Source organism: Budorcas taxicolor, chromosome 6 (genome assembly GCF_023091745.1).
Source record: "Budorcas taxicolor isolate Tak-1 chromosome 6, Takin1.1, whole genome shotgun sequence".
In the NCBI taxonomy this organism is placed as follows: Eukaryota; Metazoa; Chordata; class Mammalia; order Artiodactyla; family Bovidae; genus Budorcas; species Budorcas taxicolor.
In genome coordinates this window covers 116,152,501-116,171,574 of record NC_068915.1, presented here as the reverse complement: position 1 = coordinate 116,171,574, position 19,074 = coordinate 116,152,501, and the positions used below count along the sequence as shown (strand labels likewise).

The 19,074-nt window shown below is 49.6% G+C and overlaps 1 protein-coding gene across 1 annotated transcript in view; it reads right to left on the bottom strand.

The window, feature by feature from the left end:
• Positions 1–19,074, bottom strand: part of POLN (DNA polymerase nu) — a 141,651-nt gene that overhangs the window by 110,702 nt on the left and 11,875 nt on the right. The window contains exons 2-3 of the mRNA XM_052641794.1: positions 11,399–11,478; positions 9,499–10,002 (exon numbers count right to left, since the gene is read on the bottom strand). Of these exons, the coding sequence (XP_052497754.1) occupies positions 9,499–10,002; positions 11,399–11,478 (584 nt within the window). The remainder of the gene's footprint in view (positions 1–9,498; positions 10,003–11,398; positions 11,479–19,074) is intronic.

Sequence of the window (19,074 nt, the reverse complement as noted above, 5' to 3'; positions counted from 1 at the left end):
TAACTGCGGGCATCAGCAAGTGGGGATGATCATGAGCAACAGGAGACAGAGATGCCACAAACAAACTGCCATTTCTGGTGTTCTGGGAGCAGAAGCAGGGTACTGCACACGATCCTGTACACAGCCAGCAAGGGGGTGGACAGGCCCCAAAGCTACGCCTCCCGCCCAGCCCACAAACCCACCGCCCACCGTTGCTCCACATTCGGACCCAAGAAGGCCCTCGCAGGGAGCAGGCAAGGAAACTGTTTCTTGTTTTTGCTCTCTTGTACTGCGGCACAAGCCCCAGCAAAGCCTTGCCTGAAATTCCCATCTGGCCTCCTATCATTTCTATCAGTTAAGAGTCCAAGCGCCCGGGTTGGGAGCATGATTTTGGCGACTCTGCTGGGACCCATGGGCCTTCCCTCTTTCCTGTCCCTCTGAGGAGGATCGTGGTCCATTTGGTGGAGCTGCAGGCAGCTGACAAGCAGCCACCTGCATCTCTGCTCAGGGTCACAGTGCTCCGCACATCCGCCTTCACTGCCCCTGGGGCCTCACTGTGCTCACGCAGCTCCCCTCCCCTTCCCCTCTTCTGGCCTCTCTCACTCTCTGTCACACCCTTCTGAGAAGGAGAACACCAGGCAAATACAGCCTGACCCCTCTCAGCCAGTGAGGCCATGCCCCCTCAGGCTGGCCCTGGTTTGCCTTGACAGGTGACAAGAGGTGGGAGAGGCTGGCCTCCTGCCATGAAGACCCTAGTCCAGTGAGGTTTCCTTGAGAGGAGATTTCTGACAGTGATAGAGGTTCAAGCCTCATATCATGCAGTGGCTGGAAGCCTGGTCATCACAGACTTCTCAGCTTCTTTCTCCTGGGTTAAAGTCCCAGCTGTGGGTTCGAGACCCACTGGCACGATCGCCCTGATGTGTGGTGGGCAGAGTGCCTGCCTCCACGGGCCCTTGTGGAAGAGCAGGGCCGACGGGAACTGCCTGAACAGACGCCCACAGAGGGGCGGGCTGGAACAGCAGGTTTTCTCTCCTAGCTCTTTCTCCTTCCGTCTTTCATCCACACCTCTACCCCCAAGGCATCGGCTGGGGTGAACGTCACACAACCTCTCAATATTTCTCTGTTCTGTGTTTTCAATCATGGAGAACAGAGTTCTGAGATCTCCTCTGTCATCTCACCTTTGGTTTTCTTATGACAGGTCTCAAGGACTTTATCCAGCCTCAGGATCTCTAGGCATTAACCGTCAGATTTATATGTAAACATGGGAAATGCCCCCCAAAGATTCTTCTCTGGGTTACGTTCTTAGAGACTGGGGACAGTTGAAATTGGATGGTTTAAAAATCGTCTTCTTTTGCAACACAGCTGGTGGCAATATGCCTTGGCTGATCAGAAGAAGAAGCCACAGAATGGACCCCTTAACTTTAACACCATTTTACAATCGGACAAAAATACTGTAAGGAGTGCCCCCAAAGAGGAGAGGCCCCTCACATGCAGAGCTTTGTGAAACTGTACCCAGACCATGGTTGTAGGGATCCCTGCCGTGTGCTCAGCCTCTGTTTCTGTTTTGCCCCCAAAAGATTGGGAGACAGACTTTCTCACAGATCCCCTCTTTCAACTGCCAACTCGTCGCTGGCATGGGGGTCCTTTCTCATGCCCCCACTCCTTTCCCTTCAGTGCCACCTTCAGCCCGTGGCCTCTGCCTTACCCCTTCGACCCAGGGACCCTGAAACCAGAGCCCCAGTGCTGTCCCCAGTGGGGCTATGATCAGATTCAAAATTAGCCCCATTTTCACACCATAAGGCTTCTACCCCCTCCAGGAAGTAGCTGACAGAGGGAGAATTACGAGTGTATGTCTCCTTCTGATGGGAGACATAGGAATCTGTAAGGAGAGGTTTGGCAGGTTCTCAGAGAACCCTGATGAGTTTAGAGATGAATTTGCCATGCTGGGGTTGACATTCTCCCCGACCTGGCAGAAATCACAGTTATTCTGGCCCACTGTTGCACCCCAGACGATGAGTGCATACTAAGAAAGGCCAGGGACCACGCAGACAGCCTCGCGGCCAAGAGTGCTGCAGTCCCAGAACAGGACTCCCGTGGAGACTGTGAGGGTCATGGGGGCCAGGCCAGGATGAGACATTATGCTACTCATTCATTAGAAGGAATGAAGGGTGTATGGTGAAGCCTGCAAATCACGATAAGGCCCGAGAGGCCACACAGGAAAAAGGTAAAAACTTAGCAACCTTCCTGAGCCGGGTGAGAGGCATTCAGGAAGTACACCAATACCGACCCTGAGTCTGCAGAAGGGAGGTCACTACTGGCCGTGCGTTTTATCACTCAGCATGCTCCCGACATCAGGAGGAAGTTACAAAAGTTTGAGGCTGGGCCCCAAACCCCACTGTCAACCTTGGCAGAGGACGCCTTCAAGGTCTATAACAATTGGGACGTGGCAGAGGAAGCCAACAGGGACGGGAGACTAATAAAGAAAACACAGCTCCTAGCTGCCTCGATCCACCTACCACGTCGAGAGGACCCTAGTCAGCTGTGGAGGCCGGAGCAGCAGCCCAGGGATCACCTGGGCAGGAGTCAGCGTCTGCGCTTCCCCAGCACCGGAAGGGCGCCCTGGAAAAGGGGACGTCCTGGGAGCCCTCCTGTGGAAAGCCCACAGGGCCACCCCTGCTGGCCCCAGTTCCCGGTGAATCGGAGTCTCCTGGGTGCTCTAGAGACTCACATACACTTGCTGGTGGGGACTGGGTGCCAGCCTGTCTCAGGGTCCTGTTCGATCCATCCTCATTACTCCAGTGGGGCCTCGGGTCATCCAGGACATGGCACGTAGGAGCACGGAATGTCTGGCAGACGCTGGAGCTGGTTGCTCCGCGCTGACTTGGCCAGCTGGCTGAGCTCCAGCTGTGGCTATGCTGTGACGGGAGCTGGCGGGTGGCCACAGGTGAGGTGGCTTAGGTCTCCCCTTGCCCTTGGAGTCAGTCCGGCCTATTGTTACTCACTCCTTTTTGTACAGGCAGGAATGTCCTGCCCCCTCCTCGGAAGAGACTCACTAAATAAACCAGGAACTAGTCTATTTTTAGGACAGAATGAAGTCCAAGAAGATAGAGAATTCACACAGAATGCATCTCCTGGTAGCCCCAGATGACCTGCCTGCTGGTCATCAAAATATTCCCCAGGAAATTAAGGAACAGGAGAACTCTGTGGTATGGGATACTTCAGTGCCAGGAAGGGTAAGCCCTGATGGAAAGAAGATTAAAGCCTGGGGAAAGATACCAGGAAGAGACAATATCCTTTAAAGCCTAAGCCCCTGAGGGTGGTAAAACAGCTGCTCACCAAGTTCCTAACACAGGGACTCATTAGGCCCTGCCAATCTCCTTGCAATACCCTGATACCCACCGTCCAGAGGCCTAACAGGGAGCATTGCTTTGTGAAAGACTTCAGGGCAGTGACTAGACAGTCATCCCTATTTAACCAGTAGTACCGAACCCACACACCTCCTCACCCAAGTGCCAGGGAGTGCTCAGTATTTCTCTGTTCTGGGCTCCAAAGACGCATTCTTCTGTATCCGCTACATCCAGGCTCTCAATGCCCTTTTGCTTTTGAACAGAGGGGCCTGACCCCCTGGAGGCTACCCAATATACTTGAACAGTGCTTCTGCAGGGTCTTCAGAATGGCCTCCGTTTTTAAAGAGACGAGTTAGCCAAAGAACTGAGGGAACTAAGCCTGAGAAAGGGAGCTCCATCACAATATACTGGAGACAAATATGTAAGCAGTGAGATAAAGCAAGACTCAGATCAGAATACTGCTAAGGTCCTAATCTTCTGGCAGCAAGGGGAGGCAAAGTTTCTCCAACGAAGGCTCAGATTTCACAACAACGGGTTCAGCAGGAACGGGAGCCTGGGGTGTGGACTGAAAGACAGCAATTAGCGCATTACTATCTCCAGCTCCAAGGCTTTCTCAGGATGGCTGAGTTCTGTCGCATCTCGACTCCAAATCATGACCTTATAGCAACCCCCATATGAAGCTCTGAAGGGGGACCCTGGGCCAGTCTGCTCCCTACTGTGCTCCTCAGGGTCCATGTAGCCCCCAGGAGTGATCTGAGGCTTAGCCCGTGTGAAATGACCCAGGGAAGGCCTTCTCTTACTACCGACATGCTACCAGACGAGGCGGTGAGCCAGACCCCGCGATACGTCATTAGTCTAGGCCAAGTTCAGAAGGCACCGCAGGACTCTGCCAAGAAGACACTGGAAGCTCCCACTAAAACCCAGCAGAAGGGGCGGCCCCTCCACAAAGGAACCCTGGTGACCAGGGCTGTGTGCTTGCAGTGCAGGGGGCCCGGGTTCAGTCCCCAGTCGGGGAACTAGACCCCACACGCTGCAGCTAGGGGCTCTCACACACCGCAACACAGACCAGAGATCCTGTGGGCCACTGGTAAGACTTGGCACAGCCAAATAAATAACCTTTTAATAAATATTTTTTAAAAAGATACTGACCAAAAAAAAATACCCCAACCTAGAAGGAGGCATCCCCCCAAAACTAGCCCTGGCTGCAGTGGACGGGCCCCAGCAGAGTACCACTAGCCCCCACTGCTGTCAAACTGCAAAGGGTACCTCACCGGGTACATCTGTCCAGACCAAAGCTCTTACCTCCCCAAAGCCCGCAGGTCGCAAGGGAGGAGCAACACACGTGTAAGCCAGTGGAGGACCTGAGACACGTGGTCAGACAAGCACCAGCAACAGACGAGGAGAAGGCGGCGCGGCGGGCCAGACTCCCACTTGCTACTTTTTCTCATATCCTTGCTTGAGTTTTGCCAGCTTGCTCAGCCACCCCAGCCAGGGAGGCAGCTCTGCTGTCTTGGAGGGGCCAGGGAAATACTCAACCATAAGAACGCTTCTGATATTCTATCTGCCACCTAGTCCCCGTGACTTAGGGAACAATGGCTGGGGAACTCACTTGTCAACATCACCAGAACCATATCGCGAGGGGAACGCCGAGGAGAATGTTGGACGTGACATCAGTACCCCCAGCTGGCCGCCACTCCGCCCCTCGCACTCCCTCTGAACCTGTCAGTTCCGCTGCGAATCAACAGTCTGAGTCCGGACGGCTGCCAGCTCCTTGGCCTCTGCTGGTCACACTTGCGCCTTCTGGCAGCCTGTCCCAGCGCTGTGACCTGACCCCCCCACAGCGGGACGTGAGATGTGGGGTGCACGAGGTTAAGCTGCATAAGCGGCACTTGCTTCACACGCCTCAAGAACCCTGCCCTGCCCCCGGTACCCGCCTCTTACCCAGGAAGGAGCTGTACCTGCAAGCTCGCCCACAGGGGCCCTGGTTCAAAGTGTAGCCCCAGCTCCCTGAACAACACGAAAGGGGAATGTGATGGTGGGACGGAAACGTGCCATCCACCCGTCCATCAACTCAACCTGCCTGTGGGATACGGACCAAACAGGGGTCTGGCTTGTCACTGCAGCCATTGACCAGGCCGGCAAGGTGACACACGAGCATCTGGTTAAGGCCACCGTAAGGCTACACAATGTGAATCCCCAACATAATGGTCCTCTGACCCCTCACCACGTACGCACTAGCAATAGCGGTGTCCTTCAGGGACTGTCCACTCTTAACAACAGTCAGACAGCCATTCTGATCTAAGCCCCTGACGGCTTTGTTTTCCTCTGCAGACACCCAAACCACCACATGCTGCAGAGTTACGGCCAGGTCCCATCCTTTTCCAACAGAACTACAGCCTGCAAGTGCACTGATAACGTCCACGTCATAGGGGGGTGCACAACGGGAATCACAGAAATGAGAGGGATTTTCGCTCTCAGTGGGACTCGCCCAGGTCATCACCTAACCCAGAGTGCACCAGGAATGGGCTCCCGCCGACCGGGCGACCAGCAGCCCTGTAGAGGGGTGCTCCGCCGCTCAGGAAGTAACTTCCGGACTCTCACCAAGCAGCCTGCTCGTGTAATGGAACAGACAGGGCAAGACTTAACAGACCCTAAGACCTCTGTTTCTTCTTTGGCTCATGTAATTCTTGATAACCACGGAGCTCCTGGTTACCTCCAGCAAAGCAAGGCAGTCTGCACATAACCAGTACTTCCTGATGCACCTGGATCAATGCGAGAGGACAGGGAGGGGTTACTATTCAGGAGACAAACACCCAAGCAGAGTGGCTTCACAGTCTGGGTAGCGGCAACACGGCCTCCACTGCTTGGTCAAGAGTTAACTTGGAAACTTGGTTCCTCCCCTTTCTAAGCCCTTTAGTGGCTATCGCTGTTCTCCTTTCTGGCCCCGTTTAACCTTTAGGTCAAGTTTGTGTCTTCCAGGCTCTAACATCTTCAGGTAGGGCTCCTGATGGCTCAAGGGCTTCAATCCATTCCCAAGGATGGTGACCAGGTCCCTGCTGGTCCTTGGAACACTCAGCGAGGGACTTCTATGCCTCTCGAGAGGGGTAGGGTCTGCAGCCCCAGTTCAGCGGGAAGTACCTCCAGAAGGAGAGACCTCTAGCCCTTTAACCCTTGAGAAGAAGAGGTGGAGGATCCCTCGGAGGGGGAAGAGTGCTGCGCCTGGAGGAAGTCTCCTCGAGCAACAGCACACGGAGAAACGGCAAGCGACTGACAACTGCGCACGCGGTCAAGCTGGGACCATTATGAGCGGTCGGAGGCACATGGGCCACAGTCAGACTGCCGTTTCTGAGGTGCTGGGAGCAAAAGCAGGGTACTGCGTGTGATCGCTGCACACGGCCCCAGCAAGGGGGTGGACAGATCCCCCTGAGTAGCACCTCCTGCCCCGCCCACAGGATCTGCCCCGTGGCTGCCCCACTGCAGGGCCCTGAGGGGACCTGTCTCTTGTTCTTGCCCCCGTGCACGACAGCACAAGCCCAGTACAGCCTGAGACTCTCGTCTGGCCTCTTATCAGCATCTGCTGATGGAAGCGTCCAGGGGCCTGGGTTGGCAACAAAACTGTCAGGATTAACCCCCAGATTCAAAACAACGGACATCACACTTCCAGCTGGATGTTTGAATAAACGGACAAGTTGACCCTAAAACCTATATGGAGATGCAAAGGACCCGGAATACTCAAAACAATCTTGAGAAAGATAAAGTAAGAAGAAGCACCTCCTAATTTCAAAATTTATTATAAACCTAAGATAATCAAGACAGTGTTGGACTGGCATACAAATAGACATATAGATCAACCTTTAAAGAACTTTTTTAAAATTTAAATTTATTTATTTTAATTGGAGGCTAATTACTTTACAATATTGTACTGGTTTTGCCATACATCAACATGAATCTGCCACAGGTGTACACGTGTTCCCAATCCTGAACACCCCTCTCCTCTCCCTCCCCATACCATCCCTCTGGGTCATCCCAGTGCACCAGCCCCAAGCATCCTGTATCCTGCATCGAACCTGGACTGGAGATTCGTTTCTTATACGATATTATACATGTTTCAATGCCATTCTCCCAAATCATCCCACCCTCTCCCTCTCCCACAGAGTCCAAAAGACTGTTCTATACATCTGTGAATGTCCAGAAGTAAACCCTAACATTTGCAATCTACTGAGTTTCTATTAAAGTGCCCCCAAAATTCAGTGGGAAAACAGTCTTTTCAGCAAATAGTGCTGGGAAAACTAGGTGCCAACATCCAAGAGGGTGGGTTTATGCCCTTATCTCACAGCACACACAAAACTTAACTCAGCTGGATCACAGGTTTAAATGTGAGAGCTCAAGTTAAATTCTTAGAAGAAAACAGGGTAAAGCATTCATGACCTGGGATACACAATGCATCCTTAAATATACCAACAAAAGCATAAGCAATATAAGAAGTACTTGACAAACTGGAATCAATGAAAATAAAAAACCTTTTGTGCTTTAAAAACACCATCAAGGACTTTCCTGGGGGTCCAGTGGTTAAGAATCTGCCGGCCAACGGAGGGGACACGGCTCTGATCCCTGGTCCAGGAAGATCCCACATTCCGAGGAGCAACTAAGTCCATGAGCCATAGCTACTGAAACCGGTGAGTCTGGAACCCGAGCTCCGCAACGAGAGAAGCCACAACGAGAGGAAGCCCGCAGATCTCGGAGAAGAGGAGCCCCTGATCGCCGCAACGAGAGAAAGCCTAGTGCAGCAATGAAGAGCCAGGACAGCCAAAAATAATAGATAAAGTTAAAAAAAACACCACAAAAAAGTCATCAAGAAATTGCTGGAAAACAAGCCACAGTTTTGGAGAATTACAAACCATACATCGGACAAGAGACTTGTATCAGAATATATAAAGAAATCTTACGGGTCCAAAATAAAACACAAATAACCCAATTTAAAGACTGAGCAAAAGACCAGAGCTGGCATTTCACCAAAGAAGACACGCAAAGAGACAACCAGCATGCGAGAAGACGCCTAGTGCCCCCAGTCAGTAGGGAAGTGCAGCTCGAACCACACTGAGGGACTTCCCAGTGGCTAAGAGCCTGTCTTGCAACGCAGGAGACTCGGTTCCGACCTTGGTCCGGGAACTAAGATCCCACACGCCGCCGCAGATCAACTAAGCCTGCCCTCGACAGCTACTGAGCCCACACGCCACAACTCAAGAGCCCATGCATCGCAACAGAAGATCCCCAATGACGCAACAGGAGATCCCCAATGACGCAACAGGAGATCCCCAATGACGCAACAGATTCCCGAATGACGCAACAGGAGATCCCAAATGACGCAACAGATCCCGAATGACGCAACAGGAGATCCCGAATGACGCAACAGGAGATCCCGAATGACGCAACAGATTCCCGAATGACGCAACAGGAGATTCCCGAATGACGCAACAGAAGATCCCCAATGACGCAACAGGAGATCCCGAATGACGCAACAGAAGATCCCCAATGACACAACAGGAGATCCTGAATGACGCAACAGATTCCCGAATGACGCAACAGATTCCCGAATGACACAACAGGAGATTCCCGAATGACGCAACAGGAGATTCCCGAATGACGCAACAGAAGATCCCCAATGACTCAACAGAAGATCCCCAATGACGCAACAGAAGATTCCCGAATGACACAACAAAGATCCCGAATGACGCAACAAAGAAAGATCCCGAATGACGCAACAGGAGATCCCCAAGGACACAACAAAGAAAGATCCCACGTGCCGCAGCTAAGACTCGGTGCAGCCGAGTAAATACATAAGTGAATGAGTATTTTAAAAACACAATGAAACACCGCTTCACACACAAGAACATGGCTAAAATATGAAAAGTCAGACAAGCGCTGACAGGAGGAGGAGAACTTGGACCCCTCACGCATGCTGGCGGAGTGTGAAATGGTATAAGAGGCCTGGAAACACTGGGCAGTCTCTTACAACCTAGTGAGAGCTGCGCATGGTCACTCACCACTGGGGGAGGGGGAAGGTGTAAGCCCTTATTGCTAGCTCTCCCAGCAGAATCAGACACTGAGAAAACGGGCTTGTTTTACGGTGCCTACAAAACAGAAACAAACACGACCGACCCCATTCACTGACCTGGTCAGCTCTCAGCTGGGTGGAGCCGTCCTCATGCACCAGAGTCACCACCACGGTGCCTGCCTGCTTGAGCACCTCAATCAGCTGGCTTTGCTCCGAAGCATCCAAATGTCTAATGTCACAAAAACCAGTTGTGAACGCCTTTGGGTGCCTGGGACTGAGGTAGGTTTCGACCTCACCAGCACCTTCTTCCAATATCACAAGTTTACTTCTTTTTGCTGATGAATTGTCACATGAGACGTGGTTTCCTGTAAGATTCACGCTTTCTCTGTTGTTTTCATTAGTTATGTTTTCCTTTGGGAGGTGTTTTCTTTTACGTTCCATTTTCTGTAGAACCGAGGCCTGTTGGTCACACTGTGGAACTGAACACCTTGATGGAGCCGATGAGCTGATACCCTTCTGGTTTTGGTTGGCAGACAGCTGACCTGTGACTCTCAAACCAGAGGACTGAGGACAGAACTTGATGGAAACTCCTGACGGCTGGCTCGTAAGCAAATTAAGATTCTACAAAAAATGGAAAATATGTCAAAGAACATGGATTCGTCAAACAGGTCTATAAACCAAAGTAGAATCTGATAAAACCCATCTAAGGTAAAGCAGGGACACGGCTTCACATCAACTGTGATCCAACTTCCTAATGAACTGTGGCGCGTCTTCCTGAGCAGTGGTTCTTCTCAACCCGGGCAGGAGCGCCTGGCTGCACCCTGGGCTGGAAAAGACAGGGGCTAGTGGAGAAGGCCTCCCAGCCCAGCCCTGCACTGGGGCCGCGTGTAACAGGAGATGCCGTGGAGGGGGATGTGCTGAGCACGAGTGAAAGACTGAGGATGAACCACTGACGGTTTCCAAGCAAAGGCCATTTACAGAGAAAATAAAATCACCACAGCTCTACCTACTCAACTTCTTAAAACGTTGCAGCTCAGCAGCAACATTCTTCCTGTTTCGATCTAGTGGGATACTCATTCATCGATGCACAGACTCCAGGAGACAGGGAGGGGCAGGGAAGTCGGGCTTGCTGCAGTCCATGGGGTGGCAAAGAGCTGAACTCGACTTAGGGACTGAACGAGAACCACCACCACGGTCTTAACTGTTAGGCCACCTCCCCCACTGACTCACAGTTAAGGTCTTGGTAACACGACCTCTTCTCATCTCTCCTCCAAGCTCAACCACATGCCTCGCCCACTGTAAATTTTGGTCGTTTAGTCACTAAGTCCTGTCCAGCTCTTTGTGACTCCATGGACTGTGGCCCGCCAGGCTCCCCAGTCTGTGGGGTGTCCCAGGCAAGGATACTGGAGTGGGTTGCCGATTCTTTCTCCAGGGGATCTTGCCAACCCAAGGATCAAACCTGTGTCTCCTGCTTGGCAGGTGGATTCTTTACCGCTGAGCCACCTGAGAAGCCCCACTGTAAATTTTATACCCTTCTTTTCTGAACTTCTCTTTATTTTCACTACCCCAAAGCTCCAACTCTTCTTCCCTTAACCTAAAAAATTATCCCAAAGTCCTTCCCCACTCTCTAAAGGTGAGGATATTGAGACAGACCATTTCCTAGACCTCAGCTCGGGGCGCTCACACTTCAGAAAGGTGTCCCAGATTCCTCTCCCAGCACCAGAGAAAAGCAGGACGAGCCGGCACGAAAACTGGGTTACCGTCTCCCCAGTGGGTCCCAGAGCACTCAGCCCTGACTCCTATTGTGACACTGCTTCACCAAGTCATGGAGAAATACTGCGCTTCTCTATCCTTCTCGTCCCCTCATACAAGAAAACTATAAGCTCCCGGAGGAGAACTTCTTTCATCTTTTAACCACTGTATCCACAGTGCCCAGCATATGGTTGACACTTGATAAATATTTGTTGAAAAAGTGAAAGCAATCTGTTTAGGATTACTCGTATCTGCAAAGACTCACCTTTTTTTCCAGTGATTGAGTCTTTCCATCTTCAAGTAGTGCTGAACACTTAACACTGGATTTCTCTACGACATCTGCAGCTTTAAAAGACACAGAAAGGAAACACGAGAGAATAAGGAAACATTAAAATCTAAGTCACATAATTAACTAAACATTGAAAATAGCCTCTATAATCATTTCCTCATTACTTACTTAACTGAAACAATGTAAGAAAATTTACAAACAAAATGCATACCACCATTGCAGTAAACATTTATGCAAAATATCTGTTAGTTAACTGGAGACAGATCTATGTAACCAGGAAATGTTTACAGAAAAGTATCACTTGGTATGAGCCTTTGAATACTTGATTTTGAAAAGCCAAGTTAAATATTTTACAGAAAGCTTGCAAGCATTAAAAGTTTGAAGAAATTCTTAGATGCAATAATTGCGTAACAGAACATTAGAGATTCAGTAAAGCATATAAACTTCTCATTTAGATTTTAACAAGCTTGGGCTGGACAGGAAGTGATGGAACTGGGTTCAATCCCAGACAAGATAACTCAAGTATCTATAACAATGATAATAACCAACAAGTGCAAATGGGGGAAACCTTTCCTTTACAATAGAGAAGTTATACTTACAATTAATTTAATAAGAAAGGCACAAGACACTCAATGATGAAAACTTAAAATCTTACAAAATGGCATAAAGCATGATCTATACAAATGGAAAACCACAGCATTGAGATAGGAACAAAATATTTAATTCTCCCAAATATAAATTTAATGCAATTCCCATCAGAGGCCCTACAGGGCTCTTTTAACTGAAAAAAGAAAACACTTCAAAGTACATAGGAAATTTAAATGTCTGAAAATAGAGAAGGTAAGTTGCTTTGTTTGTTTCTGAGGGAGGGTTGGCCATGCTGTGCAGTATATGGAATCTTGCTTCTCTGACCAGGGACTGAACCCCTGTCCCCTGCACTGGGAGGCAGAGACTCAGTCGCTGGACCACCAGGGAAATCCCAGAAGGTCAGCTGAGTCACTCAGTCGTGTCCGACTCTTTGTGACCCCATGGACTGCAGCATGTCAGGCTTCCCTGCCCATCACCAGCTCCCGGAGCTTGCTCAAATTCATGTCCATCAAGTCAGTGATGCGATCCAGCCATCTCATTCTCTGTCGTTCCCTTCTCCTGCCTTCAATCTTTCCCATCATTAGGATCTTTTCTAAGGAGTCAGTTCTTCCTATCAGGTGGCCAAAGTATCGGAGCTTCAGCTTCAGCATCAGTCCTTCCAATGAATATTCAGGACTGATTTCCTTTAGGACTGACAGGTTGGATCTCCTTTCAGTCGAAGGGACTCTCAAGAGTCTTCTCCAACACCACAGTTCAAAAGCATCAACTCTCTTGCTTTTTTGATGATCCAACAGGTGTTGGCAATTTGATCTCTGGTTCCTCTGCCTTCTGTAAATCCAGCTTGAACATCTGGAAATTCTCGGTTCACATACTGTTGAAGCCTTGCTTGGAGAATTTTGAGCATCACCTTGCTAGAGTGTGAAATGAGTGAAACTGTGTATTAGTTTGAACATTCTTTGGCATTGCCTTTCTTTGGGATTAGAATGAAAACTGACCTCTGCCAGTCCTGTGGCCACTGCTGAGGTTTCTAAATTTGGTGGCATATTGAGTGTAGCACTCTAACAGCATCATCTTTTAGGATCTGAAATAGCTCTACTGGAATTCCATCACCTCCACTAGCTTTGTTCGTAGTGATGCTTCTGAAGGCCCACTTGACTTCTAATTCCAGGATGTCTGGCTCTAGGTGAGTGATCACACCATCGTGATTATCTGGGTCGTGAAGATCTTTTTTGTACAGTTCTACTGTGAACTGTCACCTCTTTTTTTAATATCTTCTGCTTCTGTTAGGTCCATACCATTTCTGTTCTTAATTGTGCCCATCTTTGCATGAAATATTCCCTTGGTATCTCTGATTTTCCTGAAGAGATCTCTAGTCTTTCCCATCCTACTGTTTTCCTCTATTTCTTTGCATTGATCACTGAGGAAGACTTTCTTATATCTCCTTGCTATTCTTTGGAACTCCACATCCAAATAGGTGTATCTTTTGTTTTCTCCTTTGCCTTTAGTTTCTCTTCTTTTCTCAGCTATTTGTAAGGCCTCCTCAGACAACCATTTTGCCTTTGTGCATTTCTTTTTCTTGGGGATGGTCTTGATCAATGCCTCCTGTACAATGTCATGAATCTCCGTCCGTAGTTCTTCAGGCACTCTATCAGATCTAATCCCTTGAATCTATTTGTCACTTCCACTGTATAATCATAAGGGATTTGATTTAGATCATTCCTGAATGATCTCGTGGTATTCCATACTTTCTTTAAGTCTGAATTTGGCAATAAGGAGTTCATGATCTGAGCCATAGTCAGCTCCCAGTCTTGTTTTTGCTGACTGTATACAGCTTCTCCAACTTTTGCTGCAAAGAATATAATCAATCTGATTTCAGTATTGACCATCTGGTGATGTCCATGTGTAGAGTTGTCTCTTATGTTGTTGGAAGAGGGTGTTTGCTATGACTAGTGTGTTTTCTTGGCAAAACTCTGTTAGCATTTGCCCTGCTTCATTTTGTACTCCAAGGCCAAACTTGTCTGTTACTCCAGGTATCTCTTGACTTCCTACTTTTGCATTCCAGTCCCCTATAATGAAAAGGACATCTTTTTTGGGTATTAGTTCTAAAAGGTCTTGATAGAACCGTTCAACTTCAGCTTCTTCGACATTAGTGGTTGTGGCATAGACGTGGATTACTGTGATATTGAATGGTTTGCCTCGGAAACGAACAGAGTTCATTCTGCCGTTTTTGAGATTGCACCCAGGTACTGCTTGAGAAAGCTGAGCGCCGAAGAATTGAACTGTGGTGTTGGAGAAGACTCTTGAGAGTCCCTTGGACTGCAAGGAGATCCAACCAGTCCATTCTAAAGGAGGTCGGTCCTGGGTGTTCTTTGGAAGGAATGATGCTAAAGCTGAAACTCCAGTACTTTGGCCACCTCATGCGAAGAGTTGACTCATTAGAAAAGACTCTGATGCTGGGAGGGATTGGGGGCAGGAGGAGAAGGGGATGACAGAGGATGAGATGGCTGGATGGCATCACCGACTTGATGGATGTGAGTTTGAGTGACCTCTGGGAGCTGGTGATGGACAGGGAGGCCTGGTGTGCTGCAGTTCACGGGGTTGCAAAGAGTCAGACACAACTGAGCGGATGAACTGAACTGAACTGCATTTCAGACTCTTTTGCTGACCATGATGGCTACTCCATTTCTCTAAGGGATTCTTGCCCACAGTAGTAGACATAATAGTCATCCAAACCAAATTCGCCCGTTCCAGTCCATTTTAGTTCACTGATTCCTAAATGTAGTTGTTCACTCTAGCCATGTCCTGTTTGACCACTTCCAATTTACCTTGATTCAGGGACCTAACATTCCAGGTTCCTTACAGCATTGGACTTTGCCTCTATCACCAGTCACATCTGCAGCTGAGCGTTGTTTTCACTCTGGCTCCGTCCCTTCATTCTTTCTGGAGCTATTTCTCCACTCTTTTCCAGTAGCATACTGGGCAGCTACCAACCTGGGGAGTCCATCTTTCAGTGTCCTATCTTTTTGCCTTTTCATGCTGTTTATGGGGTTCTCAAGGCACGATGCTGAAGTGGTTTGCCAGTCCCTTCTCCAGTGGCCCACGTTCGTCAGAACTCTCCACCATGACTCACGGCATGCCTCATAGTCTTACTGAGTTAGACAACGCTGTGGGCCATGTGATCAGTTTGATTAGGTAAGTTTAAAAAAAAAATTGAAGACGACTTGCTTTGCCAGATTATCAGAACATACTATAAAGCACTGTGATCAAATATACAAGGTATTTGAATAGGAGTAGACAAGGAGACCTCTAGAACAGAGTAGAAAATCCAGAAGCTGGCCCCAAGGCTTATGAGAATTTAATATATAGTGAACATCGTATTTCAGTTCAGTAGAGAAGGATAAATGAGTAAATAGGGAAAGGACAATTAGCACCACTTCTGAAAGAAAATAATACATTGGAAAAAGTAATGGGACAAAAAAGACCAACAGTTAATATTTATACTATACAACAAATTACACTGACCAAAAATGAAAAATTCGGTGGAAAATGAGCAAAAGATACGGAGAGGCAACACACAAAGTAGCAATTCCAAAAAGCAAACAAATACGATGCGATACTCAAACGCTGCAGTAGTCAGGGAAATGCAAAGTAAATATACTTGGAGACGGAGAAGAGGCAGTCTCCTCACCGGTAAAAATGTGAATAGTTCAGATCTTTCTGTGGGTGTGTAAGAAAACAGTTCATCACTAGAATGGACTGCCACTGATTTCCAGGACGGGTGGGAGGCTGGGAGCTACGGCCCCAGGGTCTTTCAAGTCTAAGAGCCGATCAAAACTGCCTCCCATGGCCACAGTTCTTCCTGCGGTGCAAGAACACTTGTACCACGAGTATTGTACCACAGAATACTGCTTTTTTACGTAGCGTGACAGCAACCTGAGGCATCTGTTTTTAAATTCCATTTCTCTCTTTTATATTTATCTATCTCTTCCATAAGGTTCGGCACAATTTTCTGGCAGAGATCCTCCAGTAAACTCACATTATCGTCATGTATTTTAGCTTGCTTCTCCAGACATTCCAGGAAACTTCTAGAGGTCATCTGGAATTTTGGAACCGGCTCCCTCAGGAGGAAGATAATGCTCTTTACGTTCTCAGAGCTGATACCTTCTGACAGTTCGTAGAGCAGATTTCTGGTTTCAGGACCTAATGAAGCTCAGGTTTTTGATGTCTCATCACAGGAAGAATTCAGTGAGGGACAAAGTGATAGGTAAGAAGTGGATTTACTCATATTCAGAGAGAAGCACATTCCACAAAGTGTGGGCCATCGCAGAGGGTGAGTGCAGCCTGGGATCTTCTTGGAAAGCAAAGTGTCAACACATTAAAAACACACACATAAGTCTCAGGAGTTGGAGAGAAAAGGACAAATCCAAAGGGACCAAATATGGGCCTCGGGGATGCGACCAGTGTTCTGTTTCCTGATCTGGGTGAAGTCCGTAAAATTTTGAGCTATGATCTTAGGAGAGATGTACTGGGTGTTTGTGTGTTGTAACCTCAACAAAAAAAAGAGGTATAAAATACATAAATCATTTAATGAAACCGCCTCACTGCTGGCTATCTATTTCATAGAAATAGATGCAACAGTAAATAGGTTTAAGCCAAAACATTTATGACAGTCAGGCGTTATGGCAAAGGACTGAGAGCAAAGCAAAAGCAATCAAGAGGGTAGCGGAGGAGTAAATTACGTAGCATCCACACCGTGAAGCACAGAGCCCCGAACACAACGAGCTGTGTTAGTTGACCTGAAGATGCAGAGATCTGTGAAAGTGAAAGTGTGATCTCGTTTTTTTTTTAAATGACATTTATGTATGTATACCCATACACTGGCAGAGGTCTGGTCCCTGGGAGGCTGACCTTGAGAGGAAGGCTTGCATGAGGACATTGATCCTCACTCTCAGGATCAATGTCTGTAGGGGAGTGAAGGACTGATGCAATTGCTATGAAGGCCTGCTCTGGACCTGGCATGCTTCTACAGAACTGTTCCCAGGAGGGTCAACCTCTGCACCCACCAGCCACTACCTGGTTGCTCCTGGGAAAGGAGTGTGCCCTTGGGAAAAGAAGCTCTTTGCAGCTGAGGCAACCATCAGGAGGGGTTGTGCTGCCAATAGTAGCTGGGATGATAAGCAGGAGGCTCCGGGTACCCCTGTTCACTAGTCCTCACTACGATCACCAGACGTGCAGTTCAGACGTGTTTGGGAGCAGTTCCTTCGGGACTCCGCTGGGCCTCCTCCTGGGGGAACTTCAGGGCAAGGTTAGACTCCTTGTCCTGCAGCCGGTCTCAAAGCTGCAGATCTTTGCTCCTCTCTACCACCCATCCTGAGGGCCCCTCACCCTGGCTGGGCACCTCTGCTGGTCTTGGGAGCTCGTCTGATCATGACCTAAACCCTCACCCCTGAGAGGTGAAGTCCCTGGTCGTCATGCCCTTTTCAGGCACGGCCACCGCATTTACCATCAGATGTGGACAGTGGACCAAGGGGTGTCCAGTTGCATCACCGGGTCTCAAGCAGAGGCTTTCCTGTCCCCTTTGTGTGACGGCAGCCCTGACTCCTGGTAACAGGAAGTCACCCCTCGTAGGATGGAGAGTGCATCTTTGGCCTGCCAGTCTCTTGGTATAAGAAACTTGAAATGACTGGGCAGCAACTACAGCTTGAAGAAAGGCATTCTTCCTATGCCTTTGGCAAATTTACCTTGGGGAGTCAAGACTAAACCTGCAGAACCCAGAAACATAGAGAGAAAAACACACGTATTGAGGGGGTTCTGGGAGTGATGCTGGGCAGGGTTGCTCCTGCTGCCACCTTCTGGGTCCCAGCGTCCTTAACCATCTCCACTGGGGACCCTGCCTCCTGCAACGGTCACTGATGTCCAGGGAATACTGCGGCCTGGAGGTCACCGGAGCTGACCTGCTACCCACCACTCCATCACTGCACCACCCATGCGGCCGTGACAGAGCCCGTGGGTCCCAGGATCACATGCCAGCTGCAGCTCCTGTGCCATAGAGGCGGGTCCTTATGGCCAGGGCAGTGCTATGCAGGACTGCAGGTCAGCGGGTCAAATGCTCTGTGAGCCTTGGAGAACAGAGCTCACTGAGGTCCTGTGTGTGGGAAAGGCAAACCCAGGCCTGGAACATGTGTGGATTCTAGTCAGAACAAAGCTCAGCACCTCTGAGGGCACAAGGGGATCAGCATTACAAGCTAGCTCCCAGGGACTCTTCTCCAAGGGGATCAGCGTTGCAAGCTAGCCCCCAGGTGACAGTTCTCAAAGTCTGGTGCTACTGGGGACCCAGCGTTCGGTCTGAAGTTGGAAGGCTGGACGCAGAGGTGAAGCAAGGCAGGCCCTGGGGTGTGCGAGCGCTATGCCACATGCAGCCTCCACCCCAGCCCCTTGCTCACTCCATCAGCAGCCCAAGCGGCCTGTTCCGGGACAGCACACGGCCAGATGGTGGGCATCACTCGGCCAAGCCATTCCAGGTATGTCCCTTCCTTCCACACTCTCTCAGGTGACTGCTCCCGGGTCTGCTGTTACTGTAACCTTCAGAGTTCTTTACTTCTCGGCAACTGATCCCATTACTAGTCAGTAACGCTTTGCACTTTCCCTGTTCCAGTGCCTCCACGGTTTCTGTGCCCTGGCCAGCCCAAGTCTCATCCACTCCCTTGACAGGCCCTGGTACCTTGGCCAGGTTATGTCATGACTCAATGGCCAAAAGACAAGGAGGAGGCAGTTCCTGAGGGGGAACGTATGACTTCTGAAGGCAGAACCCTGTTGCATCTTCCTGTGGGGGCAGAGAGGAGAGGGCTGGCCTTTGACAGAGGAGTAGCTACTTCAGCAGGTCCCAGAAGCACCCGGGACTCAAGATTTGAAGGCACCAATCCAGACGTCCCCACACTGCCTCTCAGGGTCAGGCCCCTCTTCCTGATCAAGGCCCTGACCTTAAGGCAAAACGCCTGCCTGGGGTGAGAGCCCAGCCTGCTCTGGAGCTGTACCAGCCTGACTAGGCACAGGCCTGGGACTGC